We start from the raw sequence: 17,500 nt of genomic DNA on the forward strand, positions 1-17,500 counted from the left end.
ATATCAACTGTTCAAAGGACATTATTGTGGATTTCGGCCGCCTTCAGCATTGTTTTACAATGTAGAAAGAAATAAACATCAGGAAACACCATGGGATTAGAAGGTGTGTCCAAACTTTTCACTGGGAGTGTATCTAATTATGTAATTATTTACACACTTTAATCCAGAGAACACATGCAACTAAGCTGCTGGAATGTAGTCAAGACAATGAGCAGTGTGTGTGTGTGTGTGTGTGTGTGTGCATACACTCTGAGATGGTTGCTGCCCCGCAAGTCTCTGTGAGTCCATAACCGATGCCAACAGGGCAGAAACACACTTTGATAAAACGGTGTGTGTCAGGAGAGAGAGGAGCTCCACCACTGAGCATCAACCTCACACACCCTCCAAGTAACAGTGATACACGCTTAAACACCAACCTGTTACACACACACACATTAATATCACACACCCTCCAAGTAACAGTGATACACGCTTAAACACCAACCTGTTACACACACACACACACACACATTAATATCACACACCCTCCAAGTAACAGTGATACACGCTTAAACACCAACCTGTTACACACACACACACATTAATATCACACACCCACCAAGTACCATTGGTACATGCTTAAACACCAATCTGTGTGTGTGTGTGTGTTTGTGTGAGATGGTGTATCTGATTGTGTGTGTGTGTATGTGGGAGTGAGATGGTATGTGTGTGTGTGTGTGTGTGTGTGGGAGTGAGATGGTATGTGTGAGTGTGTGTGTGTATATGTATGTGTGTGAGAGAGACTCACGTGTTACATATTGGTGTATCTGCTCCATGTTCCAGTTGCTGTACTTTGTATTTGTAGGCCATGTTGAAGAGCATCCTCTGTAATGTGCTCATCTCTGCTACCTTGCTCATCACATTCTTATAAATACGGTCCATAATCTCCTACACACACACACACACACACACAATAAACAGATTAAACAGCATTTACAGGAAACAAGGCGGAGGCGTAGATGCAGGGAGAGCATGCTAAGAGAACATGATGAAGTGGTAGTGGGATTTTGTGTGTGTGTGTGTGTGTTAACTTACGGGGACAGCAGCAATCAGAGTGGGTTTGAGCACGGTGCAGTCTCCCTTACAGCCTCGCTTTATTTTACTGGACTACAAACACACACACACACACACATTTTTTTTAGATTTAGATGGTAAGCGGTAACACAGAAAATTAAAGATTGATAAATTGATGAATTATTGATGAAATTAAAGCGCTGTGTGATGACATGAAGGAGACAAACACTGAGATGGAGTGAGATGGTGTGTGTGTGGGGGTGGGGGTGTGTGTGTGTTACCTGGTCTGAGAGTGTGTGTGGTGATGAATATCCGATCCGACAGCCGTGACTCAGACAGGACATTTCAGCTGTGAGCTCCAGAACATGAGCCAATGGAAGATAACCAACATATGTGTCCTCAGGCCTAAACACACACATACACACACACACACATACACACACACACACACACACACACACACTTTGTGTAAATGCTAAGAATCTTCTCTTCAGGTTCTTCCTCTTCCAGGTGTAAACCCTCCTCAGGATGTACCCTGGTGTCTGCTCTTTTCCTGACCACAGGTCATCACACAGCAGTGGGTAGTGATAATAACCATATTAATCAACATTCTAGATCATCTGTCAGAACCTGTCGTCCTGTGAGAACCTGTCATCCTGTCAGATCCTGTCAGAACCTGTCATCCTGTGAGAACCTGTCATCCTGTGAGAACCTGTCGTCCTGTCAGATACTGTCAGAACCTGTCGTCCTGTGAGAACCTGTCGTCCTGCCAGATCCTGTCAGAACCTGTCATCCTGTGAGAACCTGTCATCCTGTCAGATCCTGTCAGAACCTGTCATCCTGTGAGAACCTGTCATCCTGTGAGAACCTGTCGTCCTGTCAGATACTGTCAGAACCTGTCGTCCTGTGAGAACCTGTCGTCCTGTGAGAACCTGTCGTCCTGTGAGAACCTGTCATCCTGTGAGAACCTGTCGTCCTGTAAGAACCTGTCATCCTGTCAGAACCTGTTGTACTGTGAGAACCTGTCGTCCTGTGAGAACCTGTCGTCCTGTCAGATCCTGTCAGAACCTGTCGTCCTGTGAGAACCTGTCGTCCTGTCAGATCCTGTCAGAACCTGTCGTCCTGTGAGAACCTGTCGTCCTGTCAGATCCTGTCGTCCTGTGAGAACCTGTCGTCCTGTCAGAACCTGTCATCCTGTGAGAACCTGTCGTCCTGTCAGATCCTGTCAGAACCTGTCATCCTGTGAGAACCTGTCATCCTGTGAGAACCTGTCATCCTGTGAGAACCTGTCGTCCTGTCAGATACTGTCAGAACCTGTCGTCCTGTGAGAACCTGCCGTCCTGTCAGATCCTGTCAGAACCTGTCATCCTGTGAGAACCTGTCATCCTGTGAGAACCTGTCATCCTGTGAGAACCTGTCGTCCTGTCAGATACTGTCAGAACCTGTCGTCCTGTGAGAACCTGTCGTCCTGTCAGATCCTGTCAGAACCTGTCATCCTGTGAGAACCTGTCATCCTGTGAGAACCTGTCGTCCTGTGAGAACCTGTCGTCCTGTCAGATACTGTCAGAACCTGTCGTCCTGTGAGAACCTGTCGTCCTGTCAGATCCTGTCAGAACCTGTCGTCCTGTGAGAACCTGTCGTCCTGTCAGATCCTGTCAGAACCTGTCGTCCTGTGAGAACCTGTCGTCCTGTCAGATCCTGTCGTCCTGTGAGAACCTGTCGTCCTGTCAGAACCTGTCATCCTGTGAGAACCTGTCGTCCTGTCAGATCCTGTCAGAACCTGTCATCCTGTGAGAACCTGTCATCCTGTGAGAACCTGTCGTCCTGTCAGATACTGTCAGAACCTGTCGTCCTGTGAGAACCTGTCGTCCTGTCAGATCCTGTCGTCCTGTGAGAACCTGTCGTCCTGTCAGAACCTGTCATCCTGTGAGAACCTGTCGTCCTGTGAGAACCTGTCGTCCTGTCAGATCCTGTCAGAACCTGTCGTCCTGTGAGAACCTGTCATCCTGTAAGAACCTGTCGTCCTGTGAGGACTTGTCGTCCAGTGAGGACCTGTCGTCCTGTAAGAACCTTTCGTCCTGTCAGATCCTGTCAGAACCTGTCGTCCTGTGAGAACCTGTCATCCTGTAAGAACCTGTCGTCCTGTGAGGACTTGTCGTCCAGTGAGGACCTGTCGTCCTGTAAGAACCTTTCGTCCTGTCAGATCCTGTCAGAACCTGTCGTCCTGTGAGAACCTGTCGTCCTGTGAGAACCTGTCGTCCTGTCAGATCCTGTCAGACCCTGTCGTCCTGTGAGAACCTGTCATCCTGTAAGAACCTGTCGTCCAGTGAGGACCTGTCGTCCTGTCAGATCCTGTCAGAACCTGTCGTCCTGTGAGAACCTGTCGTCCTGTCAGATCCTGTCAGAATCTGTCGTCCTGTGAGAACCTGTCATCCTGTAAGAACCTGTCATCCTGTCAGAACCTGTTGTCCTGTGAGAACCTGTCGTCCTGTGAGAACCTGTCATCCTGTAAGAACCTGTCATCCTGTCAGAACCTGTCGTCCTGTGAGAACCTGTCGTCCTGTGAGAACCTGTCGTCCTGTAAGAACCTGTCGTCCTGTGAGGACCTGTCGTCCTGTGAGAACCTATTGTCCTGTGAGAACATGTCGTTTGGTAAGAACCTGTCATCCTGTGAGAACCTGTCATCCAGTAAGGACCTGTCGTCCAGTGAGGACCTGTCATCCTGTGAGAACCTGTCGTCCTGTCAGATCCTGTCAGAACCTGTCTTCCTGTCAGAACCTGTTGTCCTGTCAGAACCTGTTGTCCTGTGAGGACCCGTCATCCTGTGAGGACCTGTCGTCCTGTCAGATCCTGTCAGAACCTGTTGTCCTGTGAGAACCTGTCGTCCAGTGAGAACCTGTTGTCCTGTGAGAACCTGTCGTCCTGTCAGAACCTTTCGTCCTGTCAGAACCTGTCGTCCTGTGAGAACCTGTCATCCTGTCAGATCCTGTCAGAACCTGTCGTCCTGTGAGAACCTGTCGTCCTGTGAGAACCTGTCATCCAGTGAGGACCTGTCGTCCTGTGAGAACCTGTCGTCCAGTAAGGACCTGTCGTCCTGTCAGAACCTGTCGTCCTGTGAGAACCTGTCTTCCTGTAAGAACCTGCCGTCCTGTCAGATCCTGTCAGAACCTGTCATCCTGTGAGAACCTGTCATCCTGTCAGAACATGTTGTCCTGTAAGAACCTGTTGTCCTGTGAGAACCTGTCGTCCAGTGAGGACCTGTCGTCCTGTAAGAACCTGTCATCCTGTGAGAACCTATCATCCTGTGAGGACCTCTCGTCCTGTGAGAACCTGTCATCTAGTGAGAACCTGTCGTCCTGTGAGAACCTGTCTTCCTGTAAGAACCTGTCGTCCTGTGAGGACCTGTCATCCTGTGAGAACCTGTCGTCCAGTAAGGACCTGCTGTCCTGTCAGATCCTGTCAGAACCTGTCATCCTGTGAGAACCTGTCGTCCAGTGAGGACCTGTCATCCTGTGAGAACCTATCGTCCTGTGAGAACCTGTCATCCAGTAAGGACCTGTCATCCTGTGAGAACCTGTCGTCCAGTAAGGACCTGTCGTCCAGTGAGGACCTGTCGTCCTGTGAGAACCTATCGTCCTGTGAGAACCTATCGTCCTGTGAGAACCTGTTGTCCAGTAAGGACCTGTCGTCCTGTGAGAACCTGTCATCCTGTGAGAACCTGTCATCCAGTAAGGACCTGCTGTCCTGTCAGATCCTGTCAGAACCTGTCATCCTGTGAGAACCTGTCGTCCTGTCAGAACCTGTCGTCCTGTGAGGACCCGTCGTCCTGTGAGAACCCGTCGTCCTGTGAGGACCTGTCATCCTGTGAGGACCTGTCATCGTGTGAGGACCTGTCTTCCTGTGAGAACCTGTCGTCCTGTGAGGACCTGTCGTCCTGTGAGAACCTGTTGTCCTGTCGTCCTGTAAGAACCTTGTGAGAACCTGTCAGATCCTTACAGGAGAAACCTGCACAATCATCAGTGGCTCACAGCATCTAATAAGAACCCTCACTGGTCACTGAAGCAGAATGTCATGCATTGCGTATTGATGCTGGGGTTTGAACCACTGACCATCTGCCCAGTAACCCAAAATTTATTCCCTATTCCTTCAACAAACACCAGTAAACACCAGTGGTTAGTGGTTACAGTGTCCCCTCTATAAATCTGAGACAGTTAAACTGAGCCCCATGTAAATGTACATGCTCTAATTGGTCCGGTGTGTTCTGTACTGTGATTGGCTGACCCGAGACCCGGGATTCTTTGGCATTGTCCAGCCATTCCTGCAATGAGGTTACTGTGGTGCATCATCACTCCTTTGGGATGACCGGTGGAGCCGCTAGTGTACATCACTACAGCAAGATCGGACGGAGACGGAGCGTCAAACTGACCATTCACTGAGAGACAGACAGGCAGACAGACAGACAGGTAAGGTTATCGAGGTTAGACTGTTAGACAGCTGGACATGGAGAGTGTCTGATCATGTTGCTATGGTAACTCACAGTTCTCTGGTTTATTTCCAAGCTCCATCACTTCCTGTAAGCTGTGGATGCTGAGGGATTTTGGGTAATCTTGTATAGATACACCACCACTGCCCGCATAGATCACGTGCTTCAGACCCACAACATCCGGCAGCACCACCTGGAAAACACAGGTACACTGTGTGTGTGTGTATGTGTGTGTGTGTGTGTGTGTATGTGTGTGTTGTCTTACCTTCAGCTTGGTTTCTAGCAGTTCCTTGCTGGTGATGAGGTGTGTGGCTCCACACTGGTTCAAACCAAAGGTTACTGCATCTTCACCTAGTGTAGCATAGAGGGTGACCACTACACACACACACACACATAGACATCATGTCAGATCAAAACTACCAGATAATGTATGTTAACGTAACGGTGTGTGTGTGTGTGTGAGTACAGGGGTAGTTGAATCTGAAGCAGGCCTGTGCTGTTATCATCCACTCCTCTCTTGTCTCACAGAAGATGGCAATGGAGCTTCGTGACCTTTGACCCAAAGCATACAGGCCTCTGCCCAGGGAGCTCACTTCATGATCCACCGCTTCATATGACTTCCACTTATACTGACCCAGGATCAACTACACACACACACACACACACGCACACACACACACACACACACACACACACACACACACACATGCAAACACACACACACATACGGTGAATGAATGAAATTAGTTGACTGACTGATGATTGATTCAGTGTGTGTGTGTGTGTGAGTGTTAGTGTGTTTATGTGTGTGTGAGTGAGTGAGTGAGTGAGTGTGGGTGTGAGTGAGTGAGTGAGTGAGTGTGGGTGTGAGTGAGTGGGTGTGAGTGAGTGAGTGAGTGAGTGAGTGAGTGAGTGAGTGTTGGTGTGAGTGAGTGAGTGAGTGTTGGTGTGAGTGGAGGGTGTGAGGAGGAGTGAGTGAGGGTGTGGGGAGCAGGAGTGAGTGAGGAGTGTGGTGAGTGAGTGAGTGCTGGTTCACTCACTCACTCACCCCTCACAGCCTGCCACCTGGCCTCAGCTCACTCACTACCCACCACTCACTCACCACCTCACCCGCCCCACTCACCCACCACTGCCCTCACTCACCCTCACCACCTCACCACCACCACCACCCACTCACCCACCACCACCCTCACCACCCACCACCACCACCACCACCACCACCTACACCACCACCCCACCCACTCACCACCACTCACCCACTCACCACCACCACCTCCACTCACCACCACCCCACCTCACTCCACCCACCCACCACGCCACTCACCACTCACCGCTCACCACTCACCACTCATCCACCCGCCACTCACCACTCATCTGGCTCCACCACCACCACGCCCACTCACCCGCTCACTTACCATCTACCTACTTCACCATGGCGCTTCACTCATCTGGTCTACTTCACCTACCCACTCATCCCATCTTCACCCACTTACCTACCATCCTTCACTCACCTACCATCCACTCCATCGCCACTTCATCTACTCCACCCATCTACCGCCCACTCACCATCCTTGGCCCTTCATCACCTCATCCGCCTCTACTCATCATCTATCATCCGCCACTCTTACTCATCTACCTCATCTCATCTACGCCATCTATCTACTCCACGCCTCCATCTTCACTCACTCATCTACTCTATCCATTCATCTTCACTCATCATTTACATCGCCTTCATCATCCATCCACTTTATTTACTCAGCCTACCACTTTATTTCTAGCCTTTATCGGGCTCTGGCCACGCACCACTACTGGCTGGCTTGGCCCCCACTGGCTGGCCTGGCACTCACTACCTTTGGCCTACTGGCTCAGCCTGGCCTACTTGCCTGCCTGGCTGCTACTACTGGCTCAGCCTGGCCTCACCATTTACTGGGCCTACTACTCACTGGGCCTCAGCTGGCACTACTCACTGCGCCTGCTACTGGTCACTGGCTACTAGCCTGGCTCAGCCTACCTAGCTACTACTGGGCCTAGCCTGGCCTGGCCATTTACCTTCATCTTCACTGTCTACTTACTACTCAGCCTATTTGGCTTATTTACTTACTATTTGTCGCTACTTATCTACGCCATTTATCTGCCACCTAATCGTTTCATTTTCACTACTCACTTTACTGGTTTATTTCATTTCATTTTACTAACTTGTCGCTCACCATTTCATTTACTTATTCTCCGCCATTCTCATTTATTTCATTTCATTTATTTCATTTACTCATTTATTTATCATCTTACTTACTATTTATTTACATTTACTTTACAATTACTTCATTTATTTATTTATTTACTCCATTTATTTATTATTTCCATTATTTATTTATTTATTTTTCACTTATTTATTCACTCTATTCATTTACTTATTTATTTATTTATTTATTTATTTATTTCATTTTTTATTTTCTTTTCATTTATTTATTTAAACTATTTGCCATTTACTATTTATTTATTTACTATTTTATTTATTTTATTTATTTATTTATTATTTATTTATTTATTTGCTTATTTATTTATTTATTTATTTATTTATTTATCTGCTATTTATTTATTTATTTATTTATTTATTTATTTATTTATTTATTGTCAATTTATATTATTTTAGTTTATTAAGTATTTATCTTGGCTCGCTTTTCAGCTCAGCTCTGGCTCGGCCTGGCGCTACTGGGCCCCTACTCAGCCTGCCCCAGCCTCGCCACCACTACTCTCACCGGGCCTCACTCGCCCACCACCACCACTCGGCCACTGGCTCACCTTCTATCGCTCGGCCTGCCACCACCGTCACTCCACCCACCACTCACCTCGGCTCACCACCGCTCACTCACCTCACCCACTCGGCCACCTCACCACCACCACCTTCACCGCCCACCACCCACCACGCCCACCACCTACCATCTGGCCCCACCTACCACCTCACTCACCCACGCCACCACTCATCTGGCCGCCACTCACCTGGCCCACTACTCACTCATCTACCCACTCCACCTCACCTTCCTCACCCACTCACTACTCCACCTCACCTACCTTTCACTCATCCACTCACTCACTCACCATCTGACCACTTCACTCCACTCATTTACTCACTTCCACCTACCTACTCATTTCTGGCCTACTTACTTGGGCCATCTATCTACTTATCGCCATTTTACCTATTTCACTTTTCATCTTACCTATTTGACCATTTACGCCCATTTATTCATCTGGTTTGGTCGCCATTATACTCATTTACTATATCATTTACTTCATTTATTTTTATTTATTTATTTGATCATTTATCTGCCATTTATTTATCGCTTATATTATTTATTTATTTATTTCATTTATTTATCGCCCGCTATTTATTTATTTACGCTATTTATTTGTTTATTTACTGGCTTTTGGCTGCCATTCAGCTAGCTTGCCTGCTGGCTGGCTATTTTGGCTACCTGGCCTGGCTCAGCTGGCTTTGGCTGGCTTGTTCACCACTGGCTTGCCTTTCATTCATTTCCGCCTGGCTACTCGCCTTTCACTGGCTCTGGCCTGGGCCTGGCTGCTGGCATTTTTCACTAGCCTACTACTGGTCGCCCAGCTACTACCATTTTACTACCTACTCATTCGCCTACTTGGTTTACTTCACTACCTACTACTGGCTTCATTTACTCCACTACTACTACGCTACTACTACTAGTCGCCACTTACTGCCCACTTTTACTTGGCTCATTTACCTACTCTGCTCATTTCACTTTATTTGGTCGCCATACTTACTCATTTATTTACCTATTTACCATTTATTTATTTACCCCTAAGCTACTTATTTCATTTACTTATTTGGCTCATTTTATTTACTCATTTATTTATTTATTTATTTATTTTTTTATTTATTTATTTATTTTGTCTATCGCTTATTTATTATTTATTTATTTCATGCTCTTATTTATTTATTTATTTACTTATTTATTTATTTATTTATTTAATTTATTTATTTATTTCAGATCATTTTTATTTTTTCATTTACATCTTATTTATTTTCATTTATTTACTCCCATGTTATTTGTCCATTTGCCATTTATTTATTTATTTATTCACTTATTTATTTCGCTTTATTTTATTTATTTATTTATTGCCTATTTTCATTTATTCTTATTTATGCTTATTTATTTATTTATTGCTTATTTATTTATTTATTTATTTATTTATTTATTTATTTATTTATGTATTTTATTTATTTATTTATTATTGGCGATGATTTTACGACTGGCTTACTGGCCTATCCAGCCTACTCACTCTGGCCTACCAGCTCACTGTCATCACCCACTTTGGCTCACTCACTGGCTCAGCTCTTACTACCGGCTCACTGCACCTGGCCACCACCTTTCTTGGCCAGCCTGGCCCACCTCACTACCTCACGCACACCGCCTTCTTTCACCACTCCGCCTGGCCACTACTCACCCACTTTCACCACCACCCCCCTGGGCCACTCACCACCACTACTCACCTACTCACCACCCACCACTTACTCTACCACCCACCTCACTCACCACCACCACCTGGCCTCCGCCCACCACCCACTCGGGCCACCACCACCACCCACCACCCACACCATCTGGCCGCCACTCACTCACTCACCTTCACCACCCACTCACCACGCCACCACCCACCCACCACCCACCACTCACTCACCTGACCACCCACTCACTCACCCACTTCACCACTCACCACCATCGCCACTTGACTCACCCAACGCCACCATCTGGTTCACCCTACTACTCATCCTTTTCATCCTTCACCTACCTTCCACCATCTGGGACGCACCACTCGTCCACCCCACTATCATCCGCCCATCTAATCTCACCTACCACTCCGCCCACGCCCACTCATCCATCGCCCATTTCACTTCATTCACCATCACCACTCATCTTCATCTTCATCTACTCACCTTCATCTACCATCTCATCTTACTCCCATCGATTACTTCACTCTTTCATCCACTCCCATTTCATTCATCTCATCATCTTACTCGTCCATCGCTATTTATTTATCTCATCTACCTTTATCTTCATTTATTTCATTTATCGCCATTTATTTATTCGCCATTTGCCGACGACTGGCCTAGCTTCAGCTCACTGGCTCTGGCCTCACCGCCTGTCCCACTGGCCTACCTACCAGCTCACCTCCGCCTTTCACTACTCATTTTTCACTCACCCTACCTGGCCCACTACCCGCCCCGCCACCTTACTGGCACTACCCACCCCTGGGCTCACCGCACCTGCCTGGCCACCACCACCCACTACCACCTGGCCTACTCACCTGGCTCCACTACCGCCTGGCCTCACTACCACCCACTCACTACCATCACCACTACCTGCCCACCACTCACTCACCTCACCACCACCACCTGGCCACGCTCACCACCCGGGTTCACTCACTCACCACCTCACTCACGCTCACTTTACCACCACCCACCACTCACCTTCACCACCACCATCTGGCTCCACGCCCACCACTCCACCACCACCTCTTCACCGCCTACCTCCTTCACTCACCCACTCATGGCCACTGGCTTCACCACGCCACTCATCCACCCCGCCATGGCCTGACACTCACTACTCACCACCAGATTCACCTCCACTCATCTACCATCTGACCTCAGCTCACCATCACTCATCTACTCCACTCACTTCATCTACTCACCACTCACGCCCCGATTCCATCCACCCATCGCCTGGTCATCCACTCATCTTCACCACCCATCCACCACTCCACTCATCTAGCTTCCATCTCATCTGGCCATCTACCACCACCGCCATTTCACTCATCTATCTGGCCCGCCTTCACCATTTACTCACCCACTACCTCACTCACTCGACCATCGCCATCTACTACTTCCATCTATCCAGCCACTTACTTCATTTACGCCATTCATTCATCCATCTACCCATCACCATCCATCATCTTCATTCATCCCGCCTACTCTGGCCTGGCTCTCCAGTTTCCTGGCCATTTACTTTTCAGCCTGGCCTGCCTACTGGCCTACCTATTTATGGCCTGGCTCATTTTTCGGCCTACTATTTCATCATTTATTCATTTGGCCATTTACTCACGCTATTTACCTGTCACTGTCACTGTTACTACTGCCCAGCTACCTTTATTTCATTTATTTATTTTTCCGCTTATTTATTTATGGTCTTATTTATCGCTTATTTACTTTCATTTGGCTCCATTTATCCATTAGCCATTTGGCTCATTTCATTTCGCCTGGCTTGGCTGGCTTCCGCCCATTTACTTGGTCGATGAACCATTATTTACTCGCTTATGGGCTCATTTACTTGGCTATGGCTCTATTTATTTTTCACGCCTGGTCTACTCCTGCTACTTACTCACTGGCCTGCCTCTACTCACTGGCCGCCTGGCTACTGGCTCACCTACTTGCTCACTACTAGCCCACCATTTGGCCATCACTGCCACTTTTCATTTGGCTCAGCCTGGCCTACTCATCATCTGTTTCACCTTCTTTACCTGGCTCACTCACCACCACTCTACCATTTGGCCTACTTCACCCAGCCATTTACTGCCCACCATTTACCTACTACGCCACCGCCACCCACTCACTCATCTACTCTACCTTTACTTTCAATTTGGCCTTACCTTACTGCCATCTACTCACTTTACTCATCTGGCCTTCATCTACTCATCTTTCACCACTCATCCATTTATCTATCTACTTATTTACTCATCTATCTTCACCTTCTATTTATCTATTTATCGCTATTTTTTCTATTTATTTATTTATTTATTTCTATTTTATTTATTTATTTATTTATTTATTTATTTATTTATTGCTTATTTATTTATTTATTTATTTATTTATTTATTTATTTATTTATTTATTTATTTATTTATTATTTATTTATTTATTTATTTATTTATTTATTTATTTATTTATTTATTTATTTATCAAGTCCATGATTTATGATTTGATTTATTTATTTATTTATTTATTGCTGATGCGCGAATTTATTTATCACGATTTATTTATTTATTTATTTACCTTATTTATTTATTTGTTTATTTATTTATTTATTTTATTTATTTATTTATTTATTTATTTATTTATTATTTATTTACTGGGCGCGATTTATTGGTTTAGCTGATTTGAGTGAGTGATTATGATGTGTGATTTATTTACGCGATGAGGTTTATTTGAGTGAGTGATTATTGAGTGCGATTTATTGAGGAGTCGTTTGAGTGTAGGAGTGAGTGAGGGAGGAGGAGTGAGTACAGGGAGTGATGTGGTGGAGGAGGAGTGTAGAGTGAGGAGAGTGTGGAGAGGAGTGAGTGGGTGAGGGAGGGAGTGAGTGCAGGCAGGAGGAGTGAGAGGAGTGGTGAGTGGAGTGGGAGGAGAGTTGGGTGGAGTGAGTGAGTGAGTGAGGCCGGTGGGAGGAGGAGTGAGGAGGAGTGCAGGAGGAGTGAGGAGGAGTGAGGAGTGAGGAGGAGGAGTGGAGTGAGGAGGAGAGGAGTGAGTGAGTGTGAGGGAGAGTGAGGAGTGGAGAGTGGAGTGAGGTGAGTGAGGAGTGGGAGGAGTGAGTGAGGAGTATGAGGAGGAGTGGAGTGGAGTGGGAGGAGTGCTGGGTGTGAGGAGGGAGGAGTGAGTGCTGGTGTGAGGAGGAGGAGGAGGAGTGGAGTGCTTGAGAGTGGAGTGTGAGGAGTGGAGGAGTGAGGAGGAGGAGGAGTGGAGGTGTGAGGAGGAGTGAGGAGTGAGTGGAGTGAGGAGGTTGGGTGTGGAGGAGTGTTGGTGTGTGAGGAGGAGGAGTGAGTGAGTGATGTCATATGATTACCTTTTTGAAGACTTTACCATCAGGCTGTGTCTCATTCTCACAGGAGAGGACATCCCTGCTCCCTACACAGGGTAACTGTGTGAATCTGTCCACTGCATAACGGAACAGTTTATCCAGCGTGTCCACTCCCTCAAACTCCTCATGTACCAGACTGTTCACACACTGCCCCGCTCGGTACGGACCATCAGGACTCCCTGATACACTACGCGCTCGCACACACTCAGCCATCACCCTACTGCACACACACACACACACACACAAACACACACACACACACACAAACACACACACACACACAAACACACACACACACACACAAACACACACACACAAAATGTGAGACACCTGCAGTGGAGCCTCTGAAGCTACGTGTAGTCTAAATATTTATTCAGGACTGTTATTAGAAACACGCACACACACACACATACGCACACACATAAGCGCACACACACACATATATACACACATATACACACATATACACACCTTCACACACACACACACATATACACACCTTCACACACACACACACATATACACACCTTCACACACATGCACATACACACATATACACACTTTCACACACACACATATACATACACACAAACTGATTGTTTTCAGCCGTGTGTGTTTTTCTGTGATTGTGTTTACAGTAAAGTGCATTAACACATAAATAACTATCCCTCTGTGTCATTACAATTTTTTATGATTGCTTACACACTAAAATTGAAAATAACACACATTTACTAAACCCTTACACTCAAGGAGCAAAACCTCAGCCCAGATCTGCACAACTATAAACACATTCTCAGCCTCACACTTTTTGCAAAACACTAAACACACTTCTCTACATTAGACACAGAAATCTAACATAATGTCACTTCTTTGCCATTTCAAGACACTGCTTTCCAAAATACCACCCCTATAAACCAATTAATCAAACATGGCCGTCACATGTGCAGACACTTAGGTGCTTAACTATAAACTCAAGGATCAGGTGTAAGCACTATAAAAAGGCAACAGGTGAGTTTACCTGTCTTCAACAAAAATGGAAGGCAATGTCACAGTAAGAGAAAGAGTTAGGATGAGAGGGGCAGTCCATGGAGGAAGGGGGGTAGAGAGAGGAAGAGGGAGAGGAAGAGGTAGACCTGGAGGATGTGGACAAAGAAGGCGGGGATCAAATTTATCAGATGTGATTCGAGCAGCCTTGGTTGACCATGTTGACCATGTTGACCATGTTGACCATGTTGTAAAGCATGGGTTGACATTGAGAGAGGCTGGCCAGAGAGTTCAGCCCAACCTCAGCAAATATACTGCTGCTTCAGTAATTCGGACATTTCGACAAGAGCGCAGGAATAAAAACAACTTTTCTCTGCTGTCTACAGTACAATATAGCCTACTACACGACCTCCATCAGTACTATTTGGTACCATTCACTGTGTTCCATGTTTGAGACAAGGTCTTGTGTGCTGTCTTGTGACATTTACTGTAACATGTTGAATGACCACACAGTTTTCAATAATGTCCATCAGGTCTCTCTAACAACACTGGGGCGAATCCTTAAAAAGCATCACATCCAGATGAAACAACTGTACCAAGTGCCATTGGAATGAAATTCTGAAAGAGTAAAAGACCTACAGCATGAATATGTGGAGGTAAGTAATGTCCACTTCAGTATTGTCCACTGCACACGAAACCTTTTTACATGTTCTCTATTTTTTTTTCTTTTTTTTTTTCAAAGAGTTCTGCTAATTGATGGTGATCCAATCTCACATGAATTTATTTTCATAGATGAGGCTGGGTTCAACCTGACTAAAGTAAGAAGAAGATGGAGAAACATCATTGGCCACAGAGCTATTTTGAATGTCCCGGGCCAACGTGGAGGCAACATCACCAAGTGTGCTGCAATCGCACAGAATGGGATCCTACACCGCCATGCCGAGTTTAGACAGACATTCATTGTCACAGCAGAACAACAAATGGATGCCAAGCAGATGAGATACACTGTCATCTGGGACATGTATCTTTCCACCGATCTGCTCTTGTCCAAAACTGGTTTCATGATCATCCACAATTTTCACTCCAATACCTCCCACCATACTCTCCCTTCCTCAACCCCATTGAAGAGTTTTTTTCGGCATGGTGGTGGAAGGTTTAAGATCTCCAGCCCTATGTCAGGATTCCCCTCATTCCAGCCATGGAGGAGGCCTGTGGCCTAATTGATGCAGGGTCTGTGCAAGGATGGATTCGCCATTCAAGAAGATTCTTCCCTCGCTGTCTTGTGAGAGAGGACATCGCCTGTGATGTGGATGAAGTGCTGTGGTCAGATCCAGCTAGGCCAAGAGATGCTTAGGTTGTTGTTGTTGTTTTTTTAACTTTATACTTATGCTTTTGTTTTGTCTCCATGTTTTTGTTTGTGTACTATATTGTATTTGGAATATGTTCTGATTTGAAATGCAGCCTTTGGAAAAGCACGACTGTATTGAATGTCTGTACAATGTGGTGAGAGAAAGATTTCATCAATGTACAGTACTGGTGTCGTGGGTTTTTTTCAATATTCATGTATTTTACACTAACAAAAAAATCTAACCCAGACTATATCATTAGAAAAGTATAAAAGTTACAAGTGTTTATGATTGAGCCCAGCAGTGTGTAAAGGAATCAAACAGAATCAGAATGGATGAACCATGTGTGTTCCATATGGGGTCAAAGTTGGGTTTTTGATTAAAGTTTTCAACGAAGTGTTTCATTTTGAAAAAGAACTGAGGTGTTCTGCTATCTGTGTGTGGATCTGTGTGTGTGGATCTGTGTGTGGATCTGTGTGTGGATCTGTGTGTGTGGATCTGTGTGTGGATCTGTGTGTGTGGATCTGTGTGTGTGGATCTGTGTGTGTGGATCTGTGTGTGGATCTGTGTGTGGATCTGTGTGTGTGTGGATCTGTGTGTGTGTGGATCTGTGTGTGGATCTGTGTGTGGATCTGTGTGTGTGGATCTGTGTGTGGATCTGTGTGTGGATCTGTGTGTGGATCTGTGTGTGTGGATCTGTGTGTGGATCTGTGTGTGGATCTGTGTGTGTGGATCTGTGTGTGTGGATCTGTGTGTGGATCTGTGTGTGGATCTGTGTGTGTGGATCTGTGTGTGGATCTGTGTGTGTGGATCTGTGTGTGGATCTGTGTGTGGATCTGTGTGTGTGGATCTGTGTGTGTGGATCTGTGTGTGGATCTGTGTGTGGATCTGTGTGTGTGGATCTGTGTGTGGATCTGTGTGTGTGGATCTGTGTGTGGATCTGTGTGTGTGGATCTGTGTGTGGATCTGTGTGTGGATCTGTGTGTGTGGATCTGTGTGTGGATCTGTGTGTGTGGATCTGTGTGTGGATCTGTGTGTGGATCTGTGTGTGTGGATCTGTGTGTGGATCTGTGTGTGGATCTGTGTGTGGATCTGTGTGTGTGGATCTGTGTGTGGATCTGTGTGTGGATCTGTGTGTGGATCTGTGTGTGTGGATCTGTGTGTGGATCTGTGTGTGGATCTGTGTGTGTGTGGATCTGTGTGTGTGGATCTGTGTGTGGATCTGTGTGTGGATCTGTGTGTGTGGATCTGTGTGTGGATCTGTGTGTGTGGATCTGTGTGTGGATCTGTGTGTGGATCTGTGTGTGGATCTGTGTGTGGATCTGTGTGTGTGGATCTGTGTGTGGATCTGTGTGTGTGGATCTGTGTGTGGATCTGTGTGTGTGGATCTGTGTGTGGATCTGTGTGTGGATCTGTGTGTGTGGATCTGTGTGTGGATCTGTGTGTGTGGATCTGTGTGTGGATCTGTGTGTGGATCTGTGTGTGTGGATCTGTGTGTGGATCTTTGTGTGTGGATCATTGTGTGGATCTGTGTGTGTGGATCTTTGTGTGTGGATCTGTGTGTGTGGATCTGTGTGTGGATCTGTGTGTGTGGATCTGTGTGTGTGGATCTGTGTGTGTGGATCTTTGTGTGTGGATCTGTGTGTGGATCTGTGTGTGTGGATCTGTGTGTGTGGATCTGTGTGTGGATCTGTGTGTGTGGATCTGTGTGTGGATCTGTGTGTGTGGATCTGTGTGTGGATCTGTGTGTGTGGATCTTT

The 17,500-nt window shown here is 46.4% G+C and overlaps 1 protein-coding gene across 1 annotated transcript in view; it reads right to left on the reverse strand.

Moving 5' to 3' along the window:
- Positions 1-17,500, reverse strand: part of acsl4b (acyl-CoA synthetase long chain family member 4b) — a 30,351-nt gene that overhangs the window by 4,593 nt on the left and 8,258 nt on the right. The window contains exons 2-10 of the mRNA XM_058382808.1: positions 13,396-13,630; positions 6,003-6,180; positions 5,802-5,911; positions 5,591-5,729; positions 5,335-5,485; positions 1,335-1,458; positions 1,075-1,146; positions 788-927; positions 247-416 (exon numbers count right to left, since the gene is read on the reverse strand). Coding sequence (XP_058238791.1) covers positions 247-416; positions 788-927; positions 1,075-1,146; positions 1,335-1,458; positions 5,335-5,485; positions 5,591-5,729; positions 5,802-5,911; positions 6,003-6,180; positions 13,396-13,623 — 1,312 coding nt within the window. The 5' untranslated portion in view covers positions 13,624-13,630. The remainder of the gene's footprint in view (positions 1-246; positions 417-787; positions 928-1,074; positions 1,147-1,334; positions 1,459-5,334; positions 5,486-5,590; positions 5,730-5,801; positions 5,912-6,002; positions 6,181-13,395; positions 13,631-17,500) is intronic.

Source organism: Hemibagrus wyckioides, linkage group LG28, assembly GCF_019097595.1.
Source record: "Hemibagrus wyckioides isolate EC202008001 linkage group LG28, SWU_Hwy_1.0, whole genome shotgun sequence".
NCBI classification, from domain to species: Eukaryota; Metazoa; Chordata; class Actinopteri; order Siluriformes; family Bagridae; genus Hemibagrus; species Hemibagrus wyckioides.